A 24,328-nucleotide genomic window follows, 5' to 3' on the forward strand; every position below is an offset into this window, starting at 1 on the left:
CATCAGTCTTGGCAACCACTGATTTGCTCCCCTTCGCTAGAGATTGTCTTTTCATTTGGGTAGGCCATACGAATGTACTCTTACAATAAGTAACTTTTTGAAATTGGCTTTTTTCACTCATCATAGTATCTTTTTATTACTAGTAATAGATCATAGATCATATCTATTTATTACAAGTTTGTTCCTTTTAATTGCTGGGCAGTCTTCCTTTGTGTGGATATACCACTGTTTGTTCATTTACCCACTGAGGGACATTTGAGTGGTTTCTGGTTTTTGGCAATTATGCGTAGAGCTGCTATAAACATTTGTGAGCAGGTCTTTGTGTAAACATAAGTTTTCATTTCTCTAGGGAAAATACAGAGTGGGCCAAGGCATAATCAGGTTTCTCTCAAAATATGAATTCCTAGAATGCAAGGGGCAGTTGGTTTAGTTGATAGTCTTTGAAAGGATCCTATAACATGGTATTTATAAGCAGAAGAAAATTCTAAATTTTTAATGATGAATCTACTAGAGGCCAATGAAGGAGGAATGAGCCTACAGTGACTAGTAAAGTCACTGTACTTGTTATATTCCTTTGGGTAAAAGGACTTTCAAATTTGGTCTTGAATGTGGTTGCCCCTATTTCTTAAATCTCCTTAGCCAGAGAGCAGTCTCTTCTTGACAAACTTTCTTTAACATAATGTGTCACATGGGCCAGGGCAGCACCAGTTAATTAAATATCACTTAGGACAACAGTGGGCTTAGAAAAAAACGTATCGTCCACATCTATCTATCTATCTATCTATCTTGGGGAAAACTAACATTTTTTAAAGCCAGTTTGAGGATAACACATATTAATTGGTTTAAATATTTTAGCTACATTTCCTCGAATCCCTCAGAATCTTACTTAGTTACTGACAGAAGAAAAAGGTTTTATAAAAAGAGATGTGGATTATATCAATGAGAAGCAAAACTGATTTTTTTCCCTCAAAAAAGGTCTATTAGACAAAAGATACAAGGATCAGTCACCTTCTCATTAACCTCTCAAAATGAATCTATTTCACGACAGGCTTAAAAATGTTTTCTCTCTAAAAGCTACCAGTCTTAACAGTTAATTGTTATTCTTATCAAAGAATGACCCACATTAACATTTAGCTTGAGGTCATTAGCATATTTATAAAAAAAAGAGGAGGGGAATAAGCATTCTTTCCTCCGCCACGCTTTGTTACTGGGTGCTGTGAAGGCAAGTTGTGAGAAAAAAAAATGAAGTAAATATTATTAACCAATATTTCAGACTTATCTGTAAATATCAAAATGCCTGTACCCATCTCAGCCTTGAAGTGACAGAGTACTGACTGAATTTTAATTGCATTTAGATACAAGATGGCTTGGGGTCACTATGCTTTCTTTCTTGATGTAAACAGTGTTAAAGTAGTTAACAAAGACCATTGGCTGAGCATAGAGGTTACAATATAATCTCTTCATTTGGGTACATTGAGATGAATGATTTCGGCAAAACACTCTCTTTGATTATTCCATGAGATTGGATTTTTTTTTCCCTTGATACCATGGTAGGCATTCTAATACTGTGAAAAATGAACTAGTTAAAAGGAGTCCAAAGTGGGCCATGCTCAACAGTTTGGAAGATATTAAAATGTTTGAGGTTTGAGTGAGCATGTGGCATATGTGCATGTCATATACAGATCATGAAGGTTTTAAAAACTCTGTGTCAAGGGGAGTGTAGGTAGCTCAGTCAGTTGCACGTCCAAATTTGGTCCAGATCATGATCTCACAGTTCGTGGGTTCTAGCCCTGTGTGGGGCTGTGCTGACAGTTAGGAGCCTGGAGCCCGGGTCAGGTTCTGTGTCTCCCTCTCTCGCTGTCCCTCCCCCGCTCACGCTCTGTGTCTCTCTCAAAAATAAATAAACATTAAAAAAAATTTAAAAACTCTTGTTTCAAAAGTTACTTACCGAAAAGTTGTGAATAATGTCAATAAATGGCTTAGTTCATTTTTTAGGGAGAAAAGAGTTAAATTTTATTTTATTTTTTTAAAAAGATCATTTTCTTAGTTTGAAATCTGACACGTTGTTAGGATTGAAAAGGTGACAGGCAAATCTCCTAAGAGTTAATAGCTGTGATGGGTGCAACCAATTATTTTTCATCAAGTCAAAGGGACAGAGAATATTTTCTCAGAGTGTAAACAGTTAATTACAAATCATAACATCAAAGATTTTAATGTGACTTAGAAATAAAAACACCATTATCTAACTCTCTGCTAGAATTAGAGGAAAGCCTGTGTGATCCATTGGTCTGAGCAACAGGAAGAAAACAACAGAACATGCCCATCTCATCTATTTAATTATATTTTTCAGGGCAACTTTTTGCCTGGGAGGGAAGACAGGAAATGTAGTTGACAACTCCCCAAGTGCAAACTATTTTGAGAGAGTAACACATTTGGTAGAGTTTGATTAGTTGCTAACGCTATGATTTCCAGTATAAAGAAGTTAACCGTTTTCTACAAAATCCTTATTTTCGTCACCATTGTGTTTTCTTACTTGGAAGATCTAGTTGATTAAGAGTTATTCAATTATGCAAGTATTTTTGCAAGAGAATAAGATATAACGGTATGGTTGTAAAGACAGATTTTTCTATTGATATTAAGGAAAAATTAAGAAGAGTAGAGATTCTCTGCTTTGAATAAACTTGCATGGTATTTAATTACCTCACCTTTCCTTTTTGCTCCAGTGTTTTGCCAAAGAGATGCTGGATAAGACAATTTCTCCTTTTACTTATGCTGGGTAAATGTATTTATGCCAAACACAAGGTAAAATACCTGAATTAAGTAGATGTTTGGCATAAATTTCATGTTAAACTAGATATCTCAAAGCATTCAGCTTTTCCTGGGCATCTGAACACTTAACTTTCTTCTCTTTGCCTCATATCCATTTTCTGTGCTTCTAAAGACGTAGGCATTAAACTTAGGTGGTAGGAAAAAAAATCTGTATTGTCAATGGCTTTTCCAGGATAAACACTAACTGCCAGTGACGATAGTGAAGATATTTAGAAGTCTGGAATAGTCATTTTAAAAACTATGTTAATACATATTAACATATGTTTGTTATGTAATAGTAACTATTTTGCCTCTTTTTCCCCCATATTCATTTGTTTTGTTTCTTTGATTCCACATATGAGTGAAATGAGATGGTATTTGTCTTTCTCTGACTGACTTATTTCAGTTAGTATAATACTCTCTAGCTCCATCCACGTTGTTGCAAATGGCAAGATCTCATTCATTTTTATGGCTGAGTAATATTCTATTGTATATACCACATCTTCTTTATCTATTCATCAGTCCATGGGCATTTGGGCTCTTTGCATAATTTGGCTATTGTTAATACTGCTGTAAACATTGGCGTGCACAAACTCTTAATTATAGAGCGTAAACTGAGGGTTGCTGGAGAGGAGGTGGGTGGGGGGGGTGGATTAAATAGGTGATGGGTATTAAGGAGGGCACTTTTCGTGTTGAGCACTGGGTGTTTTATGTAAACTAACATTGTACTGTATGTTAACTAACGGGTATTTAAGTAAAAACCTGGAAAAAAAAAGTAATAAAGTAAATAACAGATTTCCACCCTCCCTCCCCCACCCACCCAAAAAGAGTAAGTAGAGTAGAGCATGGATTTTGGAAAGACACACTGAAACGTGTCCACCCCCAGCTATGTGAATTTGGCTATGTCATTGACCCTTTCGGAACTCGTTTCCTTATTTGTAAACTTTAGAGAAAATGCCAATCTCCTAGTTGTGAAAAGTATATAAGGTATCATAAGTAAAACCTTTAAATACAGAACCTACCAGAGACTTTGTGTTTTATAAATACCAATGGTTATTGTCTTTATTCTCAATTGCATTCACTGGACATTGTGTAGTTGAAAGTTGGACAATGGTTTATTCAGTCAGCTGATAGAAATAAAAAAAAAATAGGGTGGGGAGGGAAAGATCCCTGTTTGCTATTCTTTGTTGCAACCCTCTTTTTGCCCTACCTAGCCTGATAGTGGACTAGTCTCAGAATTTGGGTTTCTGATACATCCGGGAAAAATACATAGTCCAGAATAGAAATGGAAGACATGAAGAATGGCTTCATGCAGTGGAACACTTAGAAAGTCATAGAATTTATGGTGAAAATTTTTAGCCACATGATTGAAATAAAGTCACAAAATAAAGAGAGTTATCCAGGTCTGGATATATTTCCTTATGTAGTAGATACTGTAAGTCCCTTGTATTCCCTCTCTTTTTTGTACCTAGTCTTGCTTAAATTTCAACAAAGCTGAGGGAAGAAATTATATTTAAAGCAGGCCATTGGCTATGTGTTAGTCATTGAATTTTTGTTGTTTAGGTGCTTGAAGTAGTTGGCTGGCATGAGTCATGTGTTGGCTTTTTCAGCTTCCCAGATTACCGATGTAGGGGCCAAGGGCAGCCTCCCCAAAATGAGCCACACTGGAGCGAAGATTATTTTGAGTTGAAGGCAACTGAGACTTTGCAGGCTGAAGAGAAACTTTTGTCCCTCTCTTAACTACATAGAATAATCTAAATTGGGGGTCTTTCCCAGAATAAGGGTTATTAGCAGAGATAAATTTCATCTGAATGACCCATCTATACAGCAGGGCAAACATCTAATTACCAAACATCTACTCTTCTTTCTACTGCCCTGTGAAGTGCATTCCTTTCCTCTGATGTCTCAGAGCCCTACACCCTTACCCTTAGTTCAGAATGACGTGTATACTTCATTTTGCCTGGCTGCCATTGGAATTTCCACGTCTGTGCAGATTCCTCGTACATATGGCATTAAATTGGATTTTCTCCTGTTAATCTGCCTCGTGTCAATGTGATTTTAACGCAGCTAGAGGGACCTTGAAGAGGAGAGGAAGTCTTGCCCCCTGACGCTGAGCACACCCGGAAATGATTCTCACCTGGTAGAATTCTGATATAATACCCAGAGCAGCAGTGATGATTGGGTTGAGCCTCTCGTATTCGGCCACCACAGCAAACCCCAGTTGAATTCAAAACGAATGGGATATACTTCTCTTCACAACAGTGGTGCCCAGGCTGGGGGTCATGGAGGACTCCATTACAACAAACCTGAAGTCGGGAATTGGGATTAAAGAAATATGAGCGCAATTCAAAGTACTATACCCCATCCTATCTCACGTGATACAATTATGTTCTAATAGGCCTTGACCTGAGACCAAATGTAGTACAGTATTGATAAAAATTCAGAAGTTTGAAAAATGCATTTCTCCAGCATCATTTCAATTCTATAAATGCTATCTGATACCATGTAACTTTTTAAGACTTTAAACATGCTTTGTGCTCTATTATATTATCACACTCTATACATACGAATTATCCTTTGAATGTCAGTGCTCCCAATGTAAAGAAGATTTAGAATTGTAAATGAACAATTACCTTCATATATATGTTTTTATTTTAATGACTGTTTAATTTGAAAACACATTTATGGAAACCTGTCTCTCACTGATCTTTCTTTTCCTTTTAATAAGTAGTATTATCCTTATAATTTAGATGATCACTTATTTATGAACCCAATCTTCAGACAAGGAAGTCTCAATAGTCTAACATTTATATATATGTATATGTGTATATATATATATGTGTGTGTGTGTGTGTATACATATGTGTGTATATGTATATATATATATATACACACACACACACATATATATATGTATATATATATATATATATATATAGGCCACCACATTAAAAAAATTATATGGAAATTAATTTTGAAAAGCCCTTTCAATAATGTGTGTTTTTTTTCCAGGAGCTGTAGAAGAAATTACGTGCTTGAACAATCAAATAATTATTTGCATGCTCACTTGAGGTCTGAGAGACTGACACTCCGTATATATAACAAATCAAATGCTAAATAATTGCTGAAATGTAGCCTCAGAACCTACACTTGGCATAAGTCACATTAATTAGATAGAAGCTTCCTGTGGCAGACAACGGCAACCACTATTTAAGAGGTGTTTCTCTTTTTCCATTTTGCACATTGCTATTTCTAGCTTGCACCCACATATGATTCAAGCTAACTATGAGGCAGTAGACTGTGGACTCTCTAAGTCTTCATAAGGGCCACTAGCTTGGGATTTCGTTCATTCTTCAAAAATCATCAAAGATCAAAGAAACAGGGCCGTTAAAAATCAAAGTCTACCCTGTGGTTTGTCAGGTAGCGATACTAAACCAACTGTAATGAATTTCTTTTTCTGTATTTAGTTATTAGCAATGAGGATTCAAAATTAGTCTAATGCCAAAGATACACCGGGTGATTCTTCTCTTTGATGTCATACCCTGTATGAAAGGTGAATTTTGAAATCATGCCCCATCTTTAAGACTTAAGCAAAATTTTTTTATGTGTTTCTTTGAGATTTAAGGATGGTGGTCATTTTTGCTTTCAGGGTAAAACAACACATGCCTTCCTCTTATTTTTTGACAGGGACCTAAAATCTTGTCCTTTGTTATACGGTCTCAAAGTATTTGTTAAAGTCCAATTCACATAGAGTGTGTTTCTAGATACTTAAGCTCATCCAGCCTTTTCTTTTAGCAGGCTTGTCTAGTACTTACATTTTCTTGTGAAACTTTCACTGAAATGTTTATTTAAATTTTTTTAAATGTTTTTATTTATTTTTGAGACAGAGAGAGACAGAGCATGAACAGGGGAGGGGCAGAGAGAGGGGGAGACATAGAATCGGAAGCAGGCTCCAGGCTCTGAGCTGTCAGCACAGAGCCCAATGCGGGCTTGAACTCACAGACCGTGAAATCATGACCTGAGCTGAAGTCGGACGCTCAACCAACTGAGCCACCCAGGCGCCCCATCATGAAATGTTTATTAAGTGATGATGGCCCCTTAGAATTGGCTCTTTCAATTCCATTGCCATTCTCAAGCTCCTTTAGACACATGAAATTTATGCCCTTTTTCTAACCCCCTTAGGTTTAGATCATTGGTGGTTCCCCAAAATGAAATTTTAAGCAATCGTTTCTCTTGGGAGGCCTCCATATAAAGAGAATATTTCTTAATCTATTAATTCAGTCTTCAAGTTAGCTGCCTCAGGAAACCTATATGGAAATTTTATTAAGTTGAGCTGATAAATGTGTACCTAATATTTGAAGAGACTTTTGCTTATCTTATGGTTTCCCAGAGCAAGTCTGTAATCTAGTGATTCTCAAAATATGGTTCCTGGAACAGATCCTGGCTGTTTAGTATGGCTACCAGAGGCATCAGCTGGGAACATGTTAGAAATGCAAATTTTCATGCCCCGCCCAAGATTTCCTGAATCAGAACTTCTGGGGCTGGGACCTGCTATCTGTGTTTTAACAAGCCCTCCAGGGTCTGATGTTCACCAGGGTTTGAATACATGGTAAAGTTTGTATGCGTATTTAAGTCCTCCTGGTATTTGAAGTGATTTAGCCAAAAAAATTCTTAGTCTCCTTTCTATCTCTCTCCAACCTCTCACTCAAGAAATACATATTCATAGTGAACTCTAAGCAGAAATTTACAAACAATTGCTTTCTCTTGAGATTTTAATTGACTTCCTTTACTCTTTTACTGTCAATATCTGTGTGTGTCCTTAATCCTTAAAATAATAAGCCTTTGCTTAATGCATCAAAGATTTCTTTCTTTCTCCTAGAGAACATTTTTAATAGGCAAATTTATTCCAGCATTTTTCCCTTCAGAAATACTAAATTTTATTTTATTTTATGAATGTATGTTCCTCAGATAGTGTACATTTAATGGCCTAAAGTAATGTAAAACCAAGTCATAATGACAATTCTGGAGCCTAAGTGTCAAAAAAAAAAGTGTAGTTAGTAACTGTTAGTTTTATAACATTTCTTAGATGATAACTACTGCTTGGCCAGTGTCAGCTGTAGTAATTTGTATTTTGATCCATATTGCTTCAACAACTCACTTTCTTAATTACTGTGTCTTTCTGCAGTGAATCTTTTGAATTTAGCAACAGCTTTAGTCATTAAATGTGTGATGTTGTTGTTGACAAATAGGAACATTATTTCATTATATGAAATCCTACCTTCAAACTAAGGATTTTCTGCATCGTTTGTCAATAAAACCCATTTACAAACTCCTCTGTCTGGCTGTATTATTGATCTGATCCCTAAACTGCAACTAATATGAACATTAATCTGCAAATGGCCATAATTTTAAAATATTTCTGACAAACCATGGAAGGTCCTGTTCACAGTTACTCATCAGTGTCAGGTAAACAAACACCCACTTGTAGCTGAATGGATTTGTTGTAAAGAAAATTCAAGTCATTCAATCAAATACAAAGTCGGGAGTTCCTTACCATTTCGATAAACTAATATTTCCTGGGAAGATGATGAAAAACGAGAAGGCTAAGATGCTCATGAGGATGACAGGGTTTTTATAAGCATCCTTTCTTTTCCACGGGGTCTTCCTGATAGACTAGTGGAAAAATTGATCGTGACAAACCATGGTTTAAGAAGCAAGTGATTTCACCTGGAGTGTTTAGTGAGAAAATCATATTTCAGTGACTCATTTGAAAAGATATACCTTAGCTTCAGGAGAATAACACTTGTGTCCACAGATAGCTTTCGGTTTTTGACACTTCACTGCCTTGCAGAGATCACTACTGTGGTCCTTCATTAACTTCCGGGTTTTAGGGCATGAATGCCATGTTTTACGTAAGAGATCATATCCGAGAATGATGCCATTTGGCTTCCCTGGAGACATCCAATCAACTTGAAGGGATCTGCAATGGATAGAATAATCAATAACTCTGAAAAGACCACATTTAACATTGCTGCCATCGGCCTCATGTACTCTCAATTAATCTTCCAGATTGGTCAAAAGGTCCATTTTGTCAACAACTTCTTAATTAAAAAGCTGAAGCCAAAGAAGTTATATACTAATGTATAATATGCTCATATATGTTACTACCAGATAATATGTTTGGAGAATCAATGAAAACTAAGTAAGCTTTTGGGAGGATGACAAATGGCAAGAGTCCAGTGATCTCCCACTTTAAATTTTGGAGACCAGAAGAAAGTACCATTGTTTTGGCTAATCAGGAAAATCAACAGAAAATGTTGGTTTCATAAGTAAAATTAAGCCACAAGTAATAAGACTTGGTAAGTAGCGTGGAAATTAGAACAGGTGGCAGACCTAATCTCTACTTGAAATCACCTTCTCCTTTGCCAGCCCAGACTAGCGATGTGTCACATAGTTGCCCAATGATATGCAACTATAAAACCACAGTGGAAGCCTCGGAAGGTTCCGAGGCAATTTCAGCTTTCTTGGCACAGCCACTACTTTTCCCCTTTCTCTTCCTTTCCGCTAAACACGATGTCTGGAACTTCAGTAATGATCTTGCAGCCACTTGAGAAAGATCAAAATCATCACAAAAAGGCCACCATGTTATTTGGGTAAGCTGAACCAATGCCAGCAATAATGTACAATCTGTACAACTATTTACTTAAACTTCTGTTGTTGGGTGTTTTGTTACACATAGCCAAAATAACTGCCCATATCGATAAAGTCTTGTTATCAATAGATAAACTTATCTATTATTAAAAATAATTGGTAAATTTACTTATAAATACAACTTATAAATTTTATCAAATGATAAATGATAAAATTCCTCTCAATTCACTGTACTTTGATATACCTTAATTTTAACTTCTATAAACAGACTTGTTTCTCTAGTAATTCTTCTAATGTTACAGTCAGACATGTTTTGTGGTAAGGAAACATAGGAATTGGAAGTTTCCACAACAAATATCTTTACATTATAATATTCTAGGAGATGTGTGATTCTTAAAAATTGAGCAACAATTTCATTCTAAGTATGGGTATACTTTTCAGGGAGGGGTTGGTATGCAATGAGGGCATAATATCTGACTAAAACTTTATTGCACTTTCAATGATCTATTAATATTTCATTTGTTGAAATGAATGAAATCAGAACATCAAGCTTTCCAGTAGGAATCAGCCCTGAATAAAATGATTTACTCTCAGGTTAATGCTATAGAACTTTAATTCTGCACTTAGGACTACTTGCCAGAATAATACAACCTAAATGACATAGCCGTACTATCTTTAGTGTTTTTTAAATAAGCTCTATAAGCAGAATAGTTAAAGTTTTTAATAAAGCCCCAGAGATTTGGATATGACATATTCTTGCAATTTAGCATGGCAAGGGAAGCCTACTATTTGCAAAACACTAGGTAATGCAAAATAATAATTATTTTTATTCTCATTGTTTTCAGAAAAAGGGGTGGAACTCTGACATGCAAGATTAATTCTATTTTTATAATTCCAGAATTTCCAACTACAGCAACTAACCAAATGACAAATAGTTATAGGGCATTTTTATACAGAACACTCCAGTAGGTACTTCGAAGGAGAGCAAGCACATATAAGCTTAGTCCCTATACTTTAAACTCTCCCAATAAAAATCTCACAATAACTCATGTGACCACTTTTCTGCCATTGTGCTAAATGGTATTTTTGTTATACCTTTCATTTTAAGAGGAAATATATCTTTACAGGCAAAATTACTGGACCCTATCAGAATTCCAAGTGACATCATGTATTAGGAATTCAATTAAGACCAAACATTTACATTAAAAAGCAGCAGTCAAGATAAACCTTGACATTTTAATAGACTGCTAAAAAAAAAGAAAATTATTATTTCATTTTCTTAGGGGTACAAACATAACACATTCACTAATAAGACTCTGTAGATAGGAAATTAATGTCACCTACAAGAGAGCAGTTTCATAGGTGACTTCTGTAGTCACCATTATTATTCTAAGGTCTTTGTCCAACTCTTAAAATTAATTCCACATTTTCCAGATACCTCTTTTGTATTCACTGCATAATCAACTACAGGAAAGACTACATTTAAGTGACATTCAAAGGTCTGGCTTTTCCACAAAAGCTGATGAACTAGGAAAGTCTAGAAAACACCATGCAGAATACCACACCATTGTAACTTTTCTTTCTAGCAGAGCAAGACTGTGAAGTGAGACTGCTTATATTTTTAGCGATAACATGAACAGTTTTGCTCTTGAGGATCTGAGTCTGAGGCACGAAGGTAAATGATCAAAGAAGAGTAGCGAGTTTAACACCTATACATCTCTCATTAGAACCAAGGAGAGTGACACTGAAAAACCTTTTGGTTGCTGATTTCAAATGAAAGACATCTCTGAGAAACATGCACCATTATAAACGGAATTGGTGGTCTCATTCCTTTGATGTTTAAGAGCAAAAATAGAAGAAACGTTCTTATACCATAGGAATGAATGTTAAATATTGGGGAAACAAGCTGAAGCTTTTTGGTATAGATTAGTAAAGGTTGCATGCTCACACAGAAAAGTAAACCAACAGTGAATCCTTGAATGAAATATTTTGCAGATTTGTTCATAAAGTCATGATTAGATTTTATTTAACTCCCAGAACGTAAGGACTATGATTTAAGCTACCTTAATAAAGTTTCTGATGAAAACTACTATATCTACACACATTTTGATACATGGATTCATTGATTATTCAGATATTTCAGTTGGAGTTATTTCCTTTAATTATGTCACCCTGTTAGTAGATTTACTATTCTATCTCTGTTAGTATTATCTACCACTGTAGTCACCACCACAATGATCATCATTTTCAGTCCTTACTTCAAGAAGTATAAACTAATATTGAGGATAGAAAGGAGTATGGGAAAATCATTTCTTTATCACCTGCCTTGATACAGGTGAATATTAAAATGTTACAGGTCAGACAAAATTTTATGAAGAATTAGGGTTCCCACTGGTATTCTTCAACATTTTATTCTATTATTACCATTTGGTCAAAATGTTCTTGTTTAAGCTAAAGGAAAAAAATCTTCATATACCTTAAGATATCAATTTAAATTGCTATAAATTAAACAGTTCTGGATTCCTTGATCATGTTTATGTAGACCCTTTTTTTTCCTACTCAACTTGGTCATTTTGGTCAATTATTTATGTAACATTCAAGTTCTTCAATTGTATTCCAGATTATGGCTATCATAAATGATCAAGTAACTTTTAATAGAGGACTAAATAAATGTTGCATGATGAAAATATTAACTCTCAGCTCTCAAATCAAGTCATTGAATATTTATCTATTAGAATGTTTAGCATAACTTGTAATAGGTGAAAAATCAAAAGACAAAACCTGTGTCCTTGAATAATAGGGAATACAAAACATGCAAACACAAAGCATGTAAATGCTATATGGCAATTTAAGTCAAGTATTTAAATGTGTTTAGGCTACAGATATTATAAAAACACATAAGCAAAAGTCCTCTGTTCTAGACTAAACAATGAGGGTATCATGGAACAGATAGATTTGGACTTGAATTGGTAAATGAGGAAGGGAAGATTCTGTGCAGGAAAATCAACATAAGCAAATGTAAAGGGTGGGAATCAGCCTCAGTGTGTATGGAAGAGTAATGTGACCAACTTGATGAGTGAATAAGCTACGTCCAGCAAAAGAGGAGGGTAAATTTGAATAAAAGAAAAAAGTTGATGGACTCCCTCAAACACCGTGCTGAGTTTGACAGTGAAATAGTATGATTGTGCACTGTTGTCACTCCTAGACTACAAAGCCTTATTAGAACTAACACCCTGACATGCTAGAGTGGAAGAGACCAGGGCTAGAGAGAAAGGTCTGTGAGCTACATTAGTAACTCAAGTGCAAAAGATTGTTGAATGGGGTTCCGCTCTTGTATGGGGATTTGAACTACAGCCCCAAACTGAGGATGACAGGTAATGAGTTCCTCCTTTTAAACATGGTAAGTATTTCACTTCCAAAGGGAACAGAAAGATTCTGTTGAATCCCAAGGTTAAAACTCTTTAACATTGACCTGCCACCCAAAACAACCAAAAATAAACAGAAATCTAGGAGAGTTTTAGAAAGTAGGAAATTTAGTGAGTATTTCTTAAGTACCTCCTGTATGCCAGCCCTGTTCTTTACTTATCAGCGAACAAGACAGCTAAAGCCCCCTTTTTTCATAAAACTTACATTTTTTCTGGGAGAAGAGGGACAGTAAAGAAACACCTAAGTGTATCATACGTCAGGTTGGTGGTCTAGGAAGGACTGGTTCTTCTATGCAGAAATTCGGCAGAAGAGGCGAATCAAACCCGGAGGGGTTTCTAGGTGGAGGGAAAAGCTGAGAGGCAACCATGTGCTTGGCATGCTGAAGGGCCAGTGAATCTAATAGGGCTGGATTGGACTGCACACAAGATAGAATGTGGGAAAATGAGGTCCTATGGGTATAAGGAGGGTGGCATGGGTGTTTGCTGATGATGTAGGATTTTCTACAACACAGAAACAACTGGATTTGTTTTTGAGTGTGTTGGAAAGCCATCGGAAGTTTTGAGGCACAGAGTGAAAGAGGAGTTATTTACATAGTGAAGAGTGGCATCAAACACACGCCCTAACCCCTGCTAACATACCTAGGGTAGGACTGAGGAAGGCATTCTAAATATGTCACTTAGAGAAACTGGAGGCAGAGAAATTGGAAGCACTTGTTTCTCATGTTTGGTACTCACTGAGTTATAGAAATGTCTAAACTCAGTCTGCTGCTGTCCTTGGAGGATAGTAAGGAGTTTGGGGAGAGCTTGACATTGATCTTGACAGTCTATACAAGCAGAGAAAAGGTGCTTGACTCTCCATGAGAGAATCCTGATGGCTAGGTATTGTCCAAAGTAGCTGCAACAAAAAGGTAGAATAAAGAGTGCCTCATGGCACGGATCAATGAGCTTCGCCAGAACCAGGAGATGCCTTGCGAGATGACTAGGCTTGAGCCAGCTTGAGGGTATACTGTTCATGATGGCAGCCTTCTAGGAAGAGGAGACTCCAGCAAGAAGAGTCCTTGGGAGTCCTTGGGATGCCCTACTCTGTTGGGACCACAAGAGATCAGCTATAGAGGGCAGCACTCGTGTCAGGGAAATTGACTATGTGGAGATCCTCTTGGGGCCTCTCAAGGGAAATACAACTCTCCAGGAAAAGTGCCACCTGATATGCAGAGGGCTTTGAGGGTTGCCCAGTGATGGCAGTGAAACAATAACATTGAGAGGAGACACACTGGATCAAGGGGGATAGGAGGGAAAGAGCAAGGAGAAGGGAACAGACAAGCTATGATCAGGCCTGAGTCTGTGAAATGGTAGAATCTTTGAACCAGACTTGGGCTTAATAATTTGCTAGAGACAGAAAAGACTTTTTAATAGTTGATCATGAATCTCAATTACCAAAGTGAGACTCATAACTAAAAATAATTCAAAAGCCATAAGATGTTTCTGAGAGGCTTTCAAGAGTCGAAGAGAGGACAGCCAAAGGATTATGTATAAGGCAGCAAGCAGTGGGCAAAATGCAAAGCCTTTTCTTCTTTGTATCTCATTGAATTAAGACCCCTGCAGAAACAGGTTACATAAACTTAAATGATGAACCAGGGTGGTGGTGGTGGTGGAAATGAAGAAGAGAGACACATATAGGAAGATTGAGCAAACTCAGGGGATTAAAAAAATTCAAAGATAGATGTCAGTGATAATATGCAGGTGGTGGTGCATCTGTGAAAATGAATGCTGGAAAAGATGATGAGTTAGAGGAGAATGTACCGCTGAGGCTTGAGGTAGCAGATACTACTACAGAAAATCAATAGGCAACTGCATAGATGAGACTAGAGTTTGGGGGAAAAACAGGGTCAGCAATTTTTGAGACATCAGAATGACTAAAAGTGTGATGTTTGAACTACCTGATGAGGAGGGAGAGTCTTTCTGCTCAGTCTCACAATTAATACAAGGATTTGGAATGGACCCAGTAAAAGAAGGAAATGGGTGTTCAGAGAGCAGGGTACAATGTGGTAAAGGCCAAAGTGAATTAGGAAGAGGGGGATTTTGCTGAGAGGCACAGTCGGCCTCAGTGACTGGCTTCTACCAGAGCTACAAGAGGTAGACTCACAATTAATACAAGGATTTGGAATGGACCCAGTAAAAGAAGGAAATGGGTGTTCAGAGAGCAGGGTACAATGTGGTAAAGGCCAAAGTGAATTAGGAAGAGGGGGATTTTGCTGAGAGGCACAGTCGGCCTCAGTGACTGGCTTCTACCGGAGCTACAAGAGGTAGAGAACTTAAAGGAGTTTGGGAAGAGAGGGAGGTGAGAAAATGGAGGTATTGATAGCAGAGTCTTAAGAGACTTGAGGAGAACCTGGGTGGCTCAGTTAGTTAAGCAGCTGACTCTTGATTTCAGCTCAGGTCACAATCTCAAGTTTCATGAGATCACGCCCCGAGTTGGGCTCTGGGCTGACAGTGTGGAGCCTGCTTGGGATTCTCTCTCTTCCTCTCTCTGCCCCCCGGCCGCGACCCACACAAGTGTGCTCTCTCTCTCTCTTTTTTCTCTCTCTCTCTTTCAAAATAAATAAATTAACTTAAAAAATGAATAAACTTGATATTCTGTAAAGTCTTTTTTTAATAATTGAATTTTTTAAATGTTTAGTTATTTTTGAGATAGAGAGACAGACAGTTAGTGGGGAAGGGGCAGAGAGAGAGAGGGAGATACAGAATCTGAAGCAGGCTCCAGGCTGTCAGCATAGATTCCCATGCCAGGCTTGAACCCACAAACCATGAGATCATGACCTGAGCCGACGTCAAACACTGAACCCACTGAGTCACCCAGGCGCCCCTTCTGTAAGGTCTTTTAATGAAACAATGTGTCTGATAATGAAAACTCACTAGCCATTAAAAATGATACTTCCTGAATTATAAGACTTGATCGGATCTGTACAACAGTAGTAAATATACTTCAAACAATCTCTTTCAAGAGGTCTTCCTTTAAAGACTCTTAACAGAGGGGCACCTGCCTGGCTCAGTCCGGTAGAACATGCAACTCTTGATGTTGGCATCATAAGTTTGAGCCCCATGTTGGGGATAGGGCCTACTTTAAAAAAAAAAAAAAAGACTCTGACAGGAATTCCAGTCCAAATTAAAATGTGTCTCCTGTTGTTCATATTGGTGAGGGAGGGAGTTTAGAATATGGGTGAAGAAGACTTGATGTGACATATTATATCTACAGCCCAACATCCTCTCTATTAAGAAAATAATAAAATAAATCATGATCTAATTTTTTTTTCACACAAAATATAAAATTATTATTTCAGTGCTCAAGCTATCAGTCACTGAAAAATATCAGAGAGGGAAAATTAAGGATAGAAGAGATTCTCTGATAATACAAAAAAAGTCATACTATAAAAAAAAAATAGAGGCCTCAAAGTTTCACCCCAAATTTAGTGAGGTAAAAAGAGGAAAATTCTTATTCCACAACCTAAAACCTCTTTTGCCATATTCAACCCCAACCTAAGTAATTTGAAAATTTAAGGGGATTTATAAATGATGATAGTGGTGTAACCTTCATTTAAAGACACGCAGTCTGTGCTGATTTCATAAAGGTTTCTGAAAAGTTGGTATGTAAAAATATCATTTATATCATTCAGTAGCTTCAGGCAAATTTTCCAACAATTATTTGCGAATGCTACAAAGACATTATACCACAGACTCCTCGTCAATAATACAGCCCTGAATTGATTTGGAACAGAAAAAACTGCCATGATGCCAATTAAAGACAATGAAAGACATGATCTGTGTTCTCGCTCTGCCTTCCTTTGACCCTTTCCCCTGGAAATGATGCATTTTGGAATACTAGCAGTAACTAATAAAATCTCTTTCTTGTTGACGTTCTTTTTTTTTTTTTTTTGCTTATCTATTTATAGCTAAAAAGGCAACCCAATACAAGTGAAGCTGTCAGCTACTGTGTTTGTCATATTTCAGTCAAAGCCAGAGCCAGCCAGCTATCTACATCCACCGTAGTCTCTACATTCTCAAGGACCAGAATTAATGAATTAACTATTGATTAAATTCCACTCTAGCAAATCCACCAAGGCAAATAAATGAACTACCCAGGGCACATGTAGGCCATGGCCAGACATGTCCGGGCTATCGATCACTAGTTAGTATTCTTTTGGGATATAGAAGCAGCTGATGATAATATGACAAGTATGGAAAATGTGATGTAGAAACAGAGCTTGTTTCTGGAGAGGCAGCTTATAGAACTACAGGGGCTCGTGCTCTTTCCACATTTGGGTGCTATGGTGTCTTTGGGTTACATGTAATGGGAAAAACATGTATGAGTGGTTGTACTGTAGATGTCATGAGTCATAAGTTAAGGCCAAAACAAAAACGAGTTGAAGCATCCCATGCATATAATCAGACAGTCTGATATACTATCTGTATATGTTATTAAAATACATGACAGGTAAATGTTACAGACTATTGCACTTTACCAAAACTAAACAATCTAAGAAACAAATGTCTTATTAGAAACCAAATTATTTTAAATGCTATAGAAGTTAATTCAGTCTACTGACATTTTCTGGAATAATTTCACATTTGATTTTGCTCATTGCTAATATAAAAGATTTTTTTGAATCAAAATAAAAATATAACTAACAAGTATACATTGCCAGACATATAATAAAATACACAAACAATAACATGCACATAAGAGGCTAACTACTTTGGTGTGTTGGTATAATTTTGATTAATGATTTGGCAGCCCACAGCTGCTCATTTGAGTCCTGCCTCTGGAAAATGTTGCTCTTCTATGATGAATCATTTTTAGAAAGGGAAGATTTCCCTTGCCAATATCTGGTGGTGAATGATTTCTATCAAGACATTTTTAGATTTTTGACCAAAAAAAACAGGAAGGAAGGAAGGAAGGAAGGAAGGAAAGAAAGAAAGAAAGAAAGAAAGAAAGAAAGAAAGAAGGAAAGAAAGAAAGAAAAAAAGAAATAAAGTTGGTAAAGGGATTGGAATTAAAAGCAAACAAACAAACAAAAAACATGGTAGAGAGGGACTTTCTGTGGCCGGCCAATATGGAGTAAACCTATTATAGCCTCTCTCTGACTGATTATCACTAAAAAGTGTGCAGAAATTACAAGAAGCAACCACCTGAGGATTCTGAAAAGTTAACAATAGAGGCAGATAAGGACGAGAGGAAAAAAAAATTAAAGGATGAATTTCTCATTGTTTCCCCTCTTTGATCTCCCATCTTTAATCCAAGAGCAGCCCCGGTGTAGAATTGTGCACTGGACAAGAAAAACCTATGTGAGAAACCCCATCTTTCTGGCCAGAGTACAAAAAGGCCTTACAAGCCAGAGGGTGTGAGGGGAAATTCCTGTTCTGTTTTTTCTTTTTTTGCTCAGACTTGCTCTGAGGATTATTCTGGTCAAGGAGCTGCACTATAGCAGTTCTGGTCAAATGGGAATCCAAAATCCTAAGAAAAATCCATCTGTCTGACCAGAGGAACCAGGGAAAGGGGCTCCTGTGATCTAAAACATGTGTGTGGGAGGTGTCCCTGTTTTCCTTCCACTTTCTCTTATCTTGTTGCTCTCACCAAACAGCCTCATTTATGTAAAATGTCAGGTATCTTGGGAGGCTAAAATTTCAAGAGAAACCATATCTTCCTAGCCAAAGATCCCACAAAGGAAGCACCAGGGATCTGGAAAATGTGGGAGGAATCTCAGACAAGAGAGAGCTAGGTCATCTTCAACGCAAGTCCCTACTCAAGTCTAGACCGCACATGCACGGTTGCTTTCCATGCAAAGGCAATCTGAGCGTCACAGCAAAGACTCTGAGATATGAACCATTACATAGCCCTCCAAACAAACACCAGATTAGCCACTGAAAGGTGCATACATGGGGCAGACATGAAGCGGCATAGCAAAGCTTTGGAAAAATGAACCGACATTGGAGCCCCTGAGCACATAAAGCCAAGACAATATTTGCAGTCTGAAGGTAACCAGATAATTACCTGCTGAAGGAAATGAAAACTTCATCCTTCAAATTTTTAACGGGACTCAAATGATCACAACCTACTATTCAAAATGTCCAGGAAACAATCCCAAATCACTCACAATTACACTAATCAAAAGAAAGCTGAAGTGGCTATATTAGTATCAGACAAAGTATACTTTATAACAAGAAAATTACCAGAAAAAAGGGATATTACGCAATGATGAAAGAATCAATTTACCAAGACATAGCAATCCTAAATGTATATGAATCTCATCATAAAGCATCGAAATACATGGGGCAAAACAGAGAGTTCTAAAAAAGAAATAGATATGCCCATAATTATATCTGGAAATTTCAACATTCTTCTCACAATATTTGCTTTTGAGAACAGACCTGGGGAAAACAACGAAGGTTTCATCATTTTGATTGTAGTCTTCCACTTTATTATGATTTTTAGCTTTGCCCCTCCTCCCAGCCTTCCACTGTGCCTAGTCAGCCTTAATTCCTAGATGCCTCTGTTCAGTTTGTCCAGAGAATACACTTCTGATCTCATGGTAGTAGAACATGCTAGATGGAGCAAGAGAAGTAGACACCAGGATACATAGTATGGAGGTAGGTCACCGTGAATTTTTGGATGGTTAATTTTATGCATCAACTTGACTGGGCCACAAAGTGCCCAGATATTTGGCTAACCATTATTTCAGCGTATATCTGTGAGGCTGTTTCTAAGGAGATTAGCATTTGAAATGGGTGGACACCCAATCAGTTGAGGGTCTGAATACAACAAAAAGGTGGGAGAAGGGAGAATTGCCTCCCTTTCTTTGCCTGCTTACTTGAGCTAAGAATCAGTCTTTTTCTCCTCTTAGACTTGAACTGGAACTTATACCATTGGCTCCTCTGACTTTCAAATCAGAGAGACTTTGAGAGTCTACACCACTAGCTTTCCTGGGTTTTCAGATTTTGGTTCTGTTTCTCTGGAGAACCCTAATTACAGGTTCCAACCATATTTTTTTTCAGATTTTTAGCTAATCTCATGATTCCAGCTTTGAACTTTACATCTTCCTCTTCTTCACTAACCTTAAAACTTGTAAGTGCTCAGACACCGAGGTTCTCTGCAGGGTAAATTAATTTGTTTTGTGTCATTATCTCCTTCTGCCAACCAAACTTTGGTTGTAAATGTTTTCCACTGCACTAACTCATTTTTTTCTCCCTGCCAAACATTGCTTCCAAAATTGTGTTGAAATCTCTCTTCTGTTGTCTGCTCTGTCATTTTTCTTCCTCTTGTGGTATGATGCCTTCATTAATATTTTTGCCATCAACTTATACATTTGAATGTAAATAATCTTTAACCACAACTATTACTCTGCTATTATCTGTAAGAATCTTTTTAAAATAAAAAAAAGTATCCTAGAAGTACAGACACATATAGACATTTGTTCAATGTCTAATAAAACCTACAGATTTTTAGCTACATATAAATATATAATTTAAGACATACTCCTTTATGCCATTCATCTGGGCTTAGGTCATGAGGATGAGAACAAACGAGAAATCTGACAACATCCACCCACCTAAATATAATTCTTCCTTGAGTTCTTGAAGACAGAACTCAATTATTGCATCATCCATGATGCCTTCACTGATAATCCTGGGTAGAGTTCAGTGTTTTTCTCTTTATGTTTTTCCTGCATATTATAAACTTATGTTGTGGAGTTTTTTACATTATTCTATAAACATTTGTTTAGGGCAGTGTCTCTACAGTAGACTGAAACTTTGAAAATTTAAAACCATGCCTTATACTTTTTAAATTAATTTTTCTTCTTATATTATTATAACCACAAATGTATTTACTGGTACTTTTTTCATTTGACTATTTTCCCTTTGCATAGTAGGCAATTCTGTGGATAGGGAAAATTTGCTGACAAGATTATCAATTAATTAGCACATGTGAAATTAGATAAATATCTGTCATGTGTTAGATAAAAGATGGACTCAAGGAGACAAGGCATGATTTTTGCCCTGAACAGCTAAGCATCCAATTACTTGTTTTTTTTTTTCTAATTATTTTTATCTTTAGTTCCCTAAATCAGTACAGATATTTTTAAACTGATTTTAAAGAAACATAGAAATGTTAATATGTTGCAAAAGGATCCTTCAGAATTGAAATCTTTTATAACAAATCGATTATTTTGGTCAGTGTGTATGTGGGGTGTGTGTGTGTGTGTGTGTGTGTGTGTGTGTGTGTATGTGTACAAGTGAAGGGTGATTCATTTAGCTGGAACATCATCCCAGTATGATGTGGGAGTACTCAGATTTCTTTCTCTAGCCTCAGACTGATGTAGAGGGATGAACTACTTTCATGTCAATTTTGTCTTGGGATACTTGACATTAAATCTTTTTATCATTATTATTGTTAACTTGAACTGAAAAGAGACTCACTTTCAATCTATGGCCACTTCTCAGCAATACATGAGCACAGAAAAATAATGAGATTGTACCAAGAATCTGATAACAGTAGTAATGGTTATCCAGAGATTATCTCCCCTGTTTATTTTACAGATTTTTCTAGGTTTAAGGCAATCTGATACATGTAAATCTAATTTTTTTCAAAGAGAGTAACTTAGAAGGTAATTAATCTAATGAAAATTGTATTCTTTGCCTTACAAAAGGATTCACTTAATGACACATTTAAATACAGAAACCCTTTCATGCATTTAAGCATTTGTTCACAGGTTACTAAATAAAGGGAAGTGAAACTGGGAAATCGGGGACATTAAAGCTTAAGTATTAGGTGATGTGACCAGTGAAAATCAATAGCTAATAATACAAAAATTTTGATTTACCCAGGTTTTTATAGCAACTTCCTAAAATGAAATTGTCATGGTTGGGATGAAATCTTTGATTTTAACGTTCATTGCTTACGATCAGCTTTTTATTTATTTTTTTAAGTTTATTTATTTTTGAGAGACAGAGAATGCATAAGCTTATGCACAAGCTGGGGAGGGGCAGAGAGAAAGGGAACAGAAGATCTGAAAGGGGCTCTGCGCTGACAGCAGAGAGCCCAATGAGGGGCTTGAACTCACAAGCGGTGAGTCAGAGGCTTGTGACTGAGCCACGCAGGTGCCTCTGATCAGCTCTTTACATTAACTGGCAAAAATTTTTACCTTGAAGTGATGCCGTGAATTGTGGGTGTTGGTATGTCACTTGGAGTATCCTCCACAGTGGTGATTTGGGTGCCATTGCTTTTCACACAGGCATATTTGGTGCAGACTTCAACCTACAAACAGTTTAGAAAAGAATAAATCCAACTATTTTCAAAATATACACTGCCAGTGGCTTGAATCCACCCACCTTCATTTCATAGGACTCTCCTATTAGTTCTCTATAACTTCTTAGAGTTCTATAAATATTAATTTTTGATGTTGTTTGATTGCATTGGTTCAAACTCAGAATATGATATAGAAATGAACTCAGGACAGTTGATTTAGTGATGAAAATGGTGATGTTTAGTCTCTGGTTCTAATCTTTCAGAAAGAGACAGACATATTGATCCCTTTGGGGCACAGTAAGGAATGGAAGATGTTTAGGTGACAGTATATAAGCTTAGTAGGTTATCACTGCATACTGCTCTCTAGATCTACAACCAGGTAGTGTAATGATGAGTTCTTGCAGAAGTCTTGACATTTTAGAACAAATAGCCCAAATGTTAATGTGCAATGGAAGAAAAATGAGGTCTAGAGAAGCCTTTCAATGTGGCTGAGCTACTTTATACTCATCTGTTCCAGCTGCAGTTGTATTTTTACCTTAATCACAGCAGAAAATCATCATTTATCCCTTTAATTCTGCCACCTAATCTGACTAAAAACTGAGGAGGGTGGAGTAACTAAAGATTAGAAATCGAGTTCATCAAGCATTAGTAATGCAAAAGAAACACATTCAGCAAGTGGGAGGAGAGACAAATGAATGTACAAAAGATTGCTAGTGAAACACTCACAAAGTGACATCATTCTGTTTCTAATGAAAGGATAAGCCAAAGAGAAACTGTACTTTTTCCAATGCTCATTTACTTTCAGCAGCTAATACATAAAAAATGAAGGGGGAAGCTGGATACTGATGCATCTTAAACACTAATACTGAGCTTTTAAGTGAAGCAGTTCTCTGGATTTCCACTGGCAATTGAGAAAAGACAAATGTGTCTCTTACTGTATTTAGTAGTTACGTCATTTTATTCATGGGGCACTTTACACCTAAATGGGAGTTGAAGCACATTTTTATGATGTTGTTTGAGTTGTGTTCTTTATGTATGCCATATTGTATTTTATGTATTCCATATAGTATTTTTCCTATCTACTAATATTTAGTAGAGATGTGGACACTGTCAAGGCCCTCCACTCTGAGTATGTCCAATGAAACCCCAAATAATTTAAAGGGAAATGAACTTAAAATATAATTGCTGCAATAGAATTAATGACAATAAAACTTCATACATATTAGGCAATATTTGACTATATGGTGCATAATTATAACTAAAACTCAACTCCAGTTCATTATGTAAGTAATGTGTGCTCAATATTAATGGGAACTGGCACAAGTAATTTTATGGAGTCTTCATGACTCCATTTTCATCAGCTTGCAAATTGGGGGTGAGAGAAATCAGGGAATATGATCAAGCTGATTAGATATGAGATATCTAATCCAGGCTTTACTGTATTCTAGTCTTATCATCTAAATACTAAGCATAGCTTTAAGTTCCAAACTACTTAGCTATATTCTGGGGCACTTGGGGTGGCTCAGTCACCTCAGTCTGACTCTTGATTTTGGCTCAGGTCATGATCCCAGGGTCATGAGATTGAGCTCCATGCCAGGCTCCACACTGAGTTTGGAGACTGCTTAAGATTCTCTCTCTCTCTCTCTCTCTCTCTCTCTCTCTCTCTCTCTCTCAAATTAAAAAAAAAAAAAGTTATAACAAAACAAAACTAAGCTACTAGCTCTATTCAAATGGCTCCAGAAAACTCTTATTTTGACTTTGGAGAAATGTGTCAATATTTTTCTCAACTTACTAAGGTAACAGACCAAGTTTCATCTTTGGGATATTTCTGCTGCTATAGCTATATTGCATAATGTGAATGAACCACAAATATAAAGGTTGACTGATTCACATAAAAACAAAATTGAATCAAAATTGACATTTTTAATGTATTTATATATATTATATATATATAAATTATATAGAAGGGATATATAAGATAACTCATTCAAAAAAGTAGATATTTGGATCTATATGTCTGCTTTATAATCAATACATGTTTGACAGAGGGGGTTGACACAGAGAACCTTAATCCTAAAGTAGTAGGCATATCAATTAGGTGCAACATATTGTATATATACATATACGTATATATACATACACATAT

The 24,328-nt window shown here is 36.6% G+C and overlaps 1 protein-coding gene across 1 annotated transcript in view; it reads right to left on the reverse strand.

Moving 5' to 3' along the window:
* Positions 1 to 24,328, reverse strand: part of USH2A (usherin) — a 737,363-nt gene that overhangs the window by 187,189 nt on the left and 525,846 nt on the right. The window contains exons 47-49 of the mRNA XM_078441308.2: positions 22,079 to 22,191; positions 8,590 to 8,788; positions 4,946 to 5,114 (exon numbers count right to left, since the gene is read on the reverse strand). Coding sequence (XP_078297434.2) covers positions 4,946 to 5,114; positions 8,590 to 8,788; positions 22,079 to 22,191 — 481 coding nt within the window. The remainder of the gene's footprint in view (positions 1 to 4,945; positions 5,115 to 8,589; positions 8,789 to 22,078; positions 22,192 to 24,328) is intronic.

This window comes from Panthera onca, chromosome F1 (assembly GCF_046562875.1).
Source record: "Panthera onca isolate mPanOnc1 chromosome F1, mPanOnc1 haplotype 2, whole genome shotgun sequence".
Taxonomy (NCBI): Eukaryota; Metazoa; Chordata; class Mammalia; order Carnivora; family Felidae; genus Panthera; species Panthera onca.